The 7,767-nt window shown below is 37.9% G+C and overlaps 1 protein-coding gene across 1 annotated transcript in view; it reads left to right on the forward strand.

The window, feature by feature from the left end:
* FREM1 (FRAS1 related extracellular matrix 1) overlaps positions 1 to 6,299 on the forward strand; it is a 122,806-nt gene extending 116,507 nt beyond the window's left edge. The window contains 2 exon segments of the mRNA XM_006754231.2: positions 1,052 to 1,137; positions 3,648 to 6,299. Coding sequence (XP_006754294.1) covers positions 1,052 to 1,137; positions 3,648 to 3,847 — 286 coding nt within the window. The 3' untranslated portion in view covers positions 3,848 to 6,299.
* The last annotated feature ends 1,468 nt before the right edge of the window (positions 6,300 to 7,767 follow it).

The raw sequence follows: 7,767 nt of genomic DNA on the forward strand, positions 1-7,767 counted from the left end.
TATGAAATATATAATGAAATAGTGTTCAGCCATAAAAAAGGACATCTTGCTATTGGTTTCACATGCATGAATCTTGAGGGCATTAAGTGAGACAGAGAAAGACAAGTATTGTATGATCTCACTTATAAGTAGACTCTAAACAACAACAAAGAAATCATAGAAAAAGTGACCAGATTTGTGGCTACCAGAGGTGGGGGATGTGGGGTGGGGGAATTGGATAAAGATAGTAAAAATGTACAAACTTCCATTTATAAGATAAAAAGTACTTGGAAATGTAATGTACAACATGATGACTGTAGTTAACACCGCTGTATGGTATAATCAAAAGTTACTAAGAATTCTTATCTCAAGGAAAAAAACTTTTCTCTCCTGGTATCTATAGGAAATGATGATGTTAGCATATTGTGGTAATCATTTCATAATATATGTAATTCAAGTCATTATACCATACACCTTAAAAAAGAATAATATTTTGTAGGAAGGTATATATATATTTATATTTAAGAACAGTTGCTTTAACTTCTACACAACATCAAAAGGTTTGACAGTGAGACCTGCTCATTTCACTGGGTATGATAAAACGATCACAATTATTGGGATATTTAACTAAACAAACCAAGTTCAAAATGTAGGCCTCAAAGTCATTTTATTTGAATTGTCTGGGTTACCTTACTGATCACATTAACTGGATAATTGCCAAATTTACTAGTATGCCAGATAAATTTCCTATGAAAGGAGTAAGTTTTGGCATTGAGTAATTAATCTTTGTAAGTAGGCTGACTTTCTAAAAAGATATGAAAGACCTATTGAATTTGTGGTTTAAAGCCCAGATATTATAATAAAATGTCACTTTCTTGCTAGTCACTTAACGCACCCTGGAAGTGCTCATTAAATTTTAAAAAAGTGCATTATTAAAAACTTGGGAAGTTTTTTTCTGCATATGTATATTTTTCTGTTTAATCTGGGTTTGATTTCTGCTATGCAGATCATACCAACAGAAATGCTGAACTCCTTGTCACTGACGTTCTCATTTTCATTCATTTGCTTGTAGTCACCTGGGCAACCTGGTGACTGTCCTGTCCAGGCAGCATATGCGATGGCTCTGGGACTTCAGTGGAAGAAAGCCCTTCTGGATAGGCAAGTATTTGCGTGGCACCGAGTAGGGAGACAAGAATGGGAGGAGAATGTCTCTCTTCTATGGGCCAAATGGTTGTGATTTATAATCTTTAAAAACTCATCTTTTTAAAAAATTCCTTATTGTTCAAGGTATTACATATAGTAGTACATATGTCTCATTTTCCCCCCATTGACCTCTCCCCGGCCACCCCCACCCCCAGCACATGCCCTCACCCCCCTAATGTCTGTGTCCATTGGTTATGCTCATACACATCACACAAGTCCTTTGGTTGATCTCTTCCCCCTCCCCCGCCCTTCCCTCTGAAGTTTGACAGTCTGTTTGATGCTTCTCTGTCTCTTGATCTATTTTTGTTTATCAGTTTAGTAAAAACTCATCTTAATTACACAAAACTTTCATTTTTAGACATATCTCAAAGAAATAATAAGGGATGTGGGTCTATTTATAGATAAGTGAATTCAACAAGTGGTATTTCTAAAAGTAAAAATAATAGAAAGAGCTATAACTAGGGGATGATTAAATAAATTATAGTAGAGTCATGTGAAGGAATATTTAGTATTTAGTGCTTTGTGGAAGCATTAAATATTAAAGACATGACAAAATGTCTCATGCTTATTAATACTCAATAAATATATATTGGATGAACGTTATACATAAAGGATTTGTGGCAAGGTACTTAGTAAAAAGGCAGAGTGTACAAACATGAAGCATGAAATAATTTAAAATAAAAAAGAAATTTATATACATGAACTATATATATTTATATATATGTAATATATACATATATTAAAAGAAACATGTCAGAAAATTAGAAATGTTTAACCTAAAGTTGAGAATTATAGGTGATTTAATGTTATCCTTGTTTTCTGAATTTTTAATATTTCCTACATTTTAAATAATAATACAAATCCTTTCAAGCCCCTTAAGAACTAGAATTCTCAGGGCCCCTCAAAGTCAGTGTTCTCACCATGTCTCTTGAAAGGTGGTGTGTTTCAGGAAGACACTAATAAACCATTCTTGGCTTCTCAAGATCTCTTTACCCCTCAGGGAGTCTCTAAATTCTGAAATTATCTGAGAGTATTAAGTTAAAGCTGAAGGATGAGTTTTCTTTATATCCACGGCTAATCTCAAGGCTCTGTCCCCACAAAGTTCTAGGCATAGTGTGACCTGGTCAATAATTCAAGGAAACAATCTAGAGCAAGATAGGTTATTCCTAACTACAAGTACTTCATTTTATTCTACCCCAAAATATTGACTGAGAATCGGTTGAGAGAAGATTGTATGCTATGTAACTAAGATTGTTTTCACGGTCACGTGTGGTTTTGCGATTCAGATCATGCTATTGAAGGGGATCCTTTTCTCATTTTCTTCTTTTTTATTTCTCTTATAAAAGAAAATGGGAGGGGGGGAGCACTTCTTTAAGAGAAATTCCAAGAGCTTTGCAACATTAAAGTGTAATTTCCAAAAATTGCCAGTGGGAATAAAGAAGCAAGTTGAGAAAAGCTGCTTTTTGTTGAAATTGTCACAGATGGAAAAAGTCTTAAGCTTTAGACTAAAAATAATACTAAGGAAGCTGCTTTCACATAGGAAAACCGAGACGTTTAAATAATGAGGAACAAGAACAATAGACAAGAGTGTATCTGTGTCCCTGTGATAAAAATTCTGCCTGTAGGATAAGATAAATAATAATTGCCATTTAGTAAACACATACATGTCTTGTGCTTAACATGCATGATCTTATTTCACCCACAAAACAGCCTTAGCTATACTATTTTTTAAAAATATGTTTTCATTGATTTTGTGTGTGTGTGTGTGTGTGAGAGAGAGAGAGAGAGAGAGAGAGAGAGAGAGAGAGAAACATCATCAATCAGTGCCCTCCCGTTGCATACCAGGAATTGAACCCACAATCTGGGCATATTCCCTGACTGGGAATTGAACCAGAAACCTTTTGATGCACAGGACAATGTTCAACCAACTGAGCCATACGGACAGGGCAATATACTATTTTTATTCCAATTTGTAAATGGGAAAACTAAAACTTAGAGGGGTTGAGTAACCTTCCTGAAGATGTTCAATGCATACACGCCAAAGCTAGGTTTATATATTTTTATTGATTTCAGAGAGGAAGGGAGAGGGAGAGAGAGATAGAAACATCAATGATGAGAGAGAATCATTGAGCGGCTGCCTCCTGCATGCCCCACACTGGGGACTGAGCCCACAACCCAGGCATGTGCCCTGATGGGAAATTGAACTGTGACCTCCTGGTTCATAGGTGAATGCTCCACCACTGAGCCACACCGGCCATGCTGGAGCGAGGATTAAAACTCCGATCTGCCAAACTGAAAACCTTAAGCGCTTAGTTGTACCCTGTAGGCTCCCCAGATCCAATCCCATGTTTTAGAACATAGGCCCATGTTTGCATGTGGCTATTGAGATTAGAACAATAGACTGATATGATATCCAAGTATAAATGTAATAAAATCGTTTGGCACATTGTTTCGGTTCACATTAGGTTTGAATAACAAAGTACATGCTGGCCACTGGGAGTGGATTGGCGGTGAGCCTGTCGCCTTCACCAACTGGAGCAGGGGTCCCCCTCGACGTTCAAAGCCTGGCAAGAACTGTGTTTTGGTTCAAAGACAAGGAAAATGGCAAACCAAGGACTGTAGGAAGGGCAAAGCCCACAATTACGTATGCTCCAGGAAACTCTGAATGTAACTCGCCTTCCAGGTACCCAATGGGATTTCTCACCTATTTATTTACAAGATTTATGCATATTGCTCAATAGAAAACAAGGTGTCATGACTAACTTGGTACATTTTTTTGTCATAGTGTATGATTCATTTTATTTAGTAAAAAAAGGGGGAGGGACTTAAATGAATACCTTCAGGAAGACTGATAAATGACTTTCTTACAGGAAGAGATACAATTCTTGTATCTCAGTACTTTTCAAAATAAATGCCTGATGTATTATTTGGAACAAGATTTGCCCATTCCAGGAGACCACCACTCCAACCCCATTCCCTATCTCAGTCAGCCCTAATTTTTCATGGTCTTTGGATTTTTTGGTCCCAGTACTTCAAATGAGGCTGTTCTGAAAGCCATACTGCCGGTGCTTCTGCCGCTTCGGCCTGAATGAAGCTAACCCTAGTTCATTCAATCGGGGTTGGACGGCCAAGGGGTGCTCTGTCCCTTTGGAGCCGTTTCAAATGTGAAACCTGAGCTGAGAGGCGGTGGATCAGAAGGAGAATGCTCTGTGGTGAAAGGGAAAGCTTTAGATGGAAGAAATTTGCCGATGGAAGCTCATCTGCAAAGCTCTAGTTCGGGTAAGAATTCGGAGGCCACTTGTGCTTCCGGGGTCTACCCATCAGTACCCAGGAGCCAGATCTCCTTTTGGAATAAGATGTTGACCCTGTGCCATTCCAAGGCTAAGAATTGCATTTCCCCCGCCTTACAGAGTCATGAGAAATTTGAAGGAACATGAGCCTCTCTATTCATTTATGTTTGTAACACTGACTAGGATTTGTCAAGGACATTTGGGAATAAAGAGTATATATAAATGATGCTTAATATATGGCAGAAAAATACTGCTTCCTCAGAAGTGTCCCAATGAACTATGCTGATGAACAACAACAACAAAATAATACTGAAAACAAAGCCCTCGAAAGCCTATACTCTCAGAAAGGAGTTTGATGCAAATTTGAGCCCTTCAACCTGCAATATCCGTAGAAATGCCACGTGGACGCGATTCTCTGATATAAAGGTACCTTGTTAATTTATAACGTCATCCGAGTGAAACATTGCTGTAGCGGTGAAGCATGTCGCAGACTTATAAGAACTCCCTTCTGAAATCAAGGTTTAATTACAGGAAATTAGAAATTTATTTCTGAAACATTTACTCAACGTTTTCCTCTTTTCATAATCACTAAAAAATATGGTTGTGCCAAATGTAACTTGCTACATGAGCACCAGAGTAACTTCAGAGTCAATATGAGGTTACCCAGGAGACCAGTGCTTCAGTTCAGGGTTTATTATAATAATTCTTTGGGCAAAACTAAAAAGGACTGAAGAAATTCAGTCAAATTTCTGGATATAAAACAGCACAAGCTTGTTTTATTTCTGCTCATTTATCAAGATTTTGGTTAATAGAAATTTACAAAGAGAGGCTGAGATAAGATTTAGATATCCTAGGAGAGAAAGAAAAAGTTCAAGGAATGAGGAATTCAAGGGCCACACCTTCCTACTAGAACTCTATTACTATTTAAAACTGAAAATTCAGAACCATGGCAACCATGTAGAACCTGTTTGGCGTGGTAGATTTTATTATACAATGAATATAACTGCAGTGACAGTGGTACTTAAATGTAATTGCAATGTTAGCACAAAGAGAGACTGTTTTGAATTTTTATAGCAACTAGAAATACCACAAGAATGTTTTAAAAATATTCCTGATCGTGAAAGCATTAGTCAAGTTGTAAAATCCAAGTAATTGAAAGAAGAGACATATAAAAATTCAGGCAAGTGTGGGTGCTGGGCAATATTCATGATGATCTTCACTTCTTTCTCGAGATTGGGCTTGACTCAGGGTCCGGGGAAGAATTAAATGATTGTCATGGTTCTCTCCACCTTGATTGGTCACTGTGGCCATTCGGGTTCTGGGTGGAGCAGGAAGGAAGGAAGTGGCGTGATGGTGGAATGGGAATGGGAAGAGCAAAGGGAAAAGAGGAGAGGTGGGTTGAGTAAGAAGAGGAGGGGACTGATGGTAGCTAAGAGGAAAAGCACCAGGAAGAAGAACCTGAAGCCACTCCGCCCTTCTCCCCACACTTGCTGACTAACTCAGGAAAAGACCCGCTTTATCCAAGGGCATCAACCCAACACAACAGTCAGTAGCTTTTCAGAATATTGTGATATTTGGTTTTTAACAAAAATAGACGTACACAGCATATATTTGCTCAACATAAACTTGTAAAACGTATGATCATTATTTTATCTCCTTGCAAGGAGTGATACAGATGAACCAGGTGACATTTATTTACATTTCTGCTTTTGTTAATTTTCAATACAGCCCCAAGTAACATGCACCTATTTTCATTAACAGTTCAGTTCTGTATAATTTAAACCATAAACTGGTGCTAAAGAATTTCTGCAAAAAAGCAGCTTATTAAATGTACTGTATCTATTATTGTATCAAAATCAATAAAATAAACATTTCTGAACTACTGTTCCTTTAGTTTTCAACATTTTATATTTATTCTATCCATTATAAAAAGGGATGGAGAAGAAAACTCAACATGTCTTTTTTGTTGTTGTTAATCCTCACCAGAGGATGTTTTTCCATTGATTTTTTTTTTTTTTTTAGAGAAAGTGGAAGGGAGAGGGAGAGACAGAGAGAGAAACATTGATGTGAGAGAGACACATTGAATAGTTGCCATCCACATACACCCCAACCAGGACTGGGGATTGAGCCTTCAACCAGGGTACATGCCCTTGACTGAAATCAAACCCGGGACCTTTCAGTACAGAGACTGACGCTCTATACTCTGAGACCAACTGGCTAGGGTGTCTTTTTTATTCTTACTTTTAGATCAGCCTTTAGTGATATGGCTTCCATCCATTCACCCAGGCACCCAGCCACTCATCCACTGTTCATTCAACAAATATTGAATCATGAGTTCCAACCCCGAATAGCACATACAGGCCCATTTCTAATTGGGGGTGTGTGTGTGTGCGTAGCTTTTTATCAGGGAGGATGTCACAGAGGAACTCACTGATTATATCATCTCTTTTCAGAGATGGAGGAAAACACACACTGACAAAAAGTGCTCAGTCTGTCTTTTGTTGTATTTCTCTCCTGATTATGATACTGATGTTAATGCAGTGAGTTTATAATCAGCTCAAAGTGTGATTGACAGCAGCTATCGACATTTCCTGTCTCCGGATTGAGTTAGAAACTAAAGTTTTCAAATCTAGCTAGTTGTTTTTGCAACTATTATTTCCCCCCCCCCCCCCCCCCCGCCAAAAAAAAGACAGGAGTATGTCTCTCTGTGTCTTTGAGATTTCTGGAGTAACAGGAATTTTTAAAAAGAGAACTTGGATATCCTCTCACCTGCTATCCATATTGTACAACAGAGGAGACTAACGTCCTTGAATGTTAAAGTGGGAAGTACCACCACTAGAACGTGGGTCTTCTAATTATTCCACATGTCTGTTACCACTCTGAGCAAGTGGTTTTACTGTTGTCAACTAACATGTATTTGAATAATGAGTATGATATGGTAAGGTTCACCATACATTTGAATATACTGTAAGTGAAAGAAGGTGGACACAAAAGGCCATGTACTGCATGTGGCCAGAATAGGCGAATCTACAAAGACAGAAAGTAGACGAGTGGTTAACAGGGGATGAGGAGAAGGGGCCATTGGGACTAATTGCTAATAGATAAGGGGTTTCTTTTTCTAAGGGGTGGAAATGTTCTGGAATTAGATAGTGGTGATGGTTGTACAACATAGTGAATAAACTGCAAACCATTTAAGTGTGCACTCTAAAATGGTGAATTTTATGTTATAGGAAGTGCATTTCAATAAAAGTGCTATTTAAAATCACCATAAAAATATTTATTTTAGCAAGCTATA

The sequence above is a fragment of the Myotis davidii genome, unplaced genomic scaffold (assembly GCF_000327345.1).
Source record: "Myotis davidii unplaced genomic scaffold, ASM32734v1 scaffold1471, whole genome shotgun sequence".
Lineage (NCBI taxonomy): Eukaryota > Metazoa > Chordata > Mammalia > Chiroptera > Vespertilionidae > Myotis > Myotis davidii.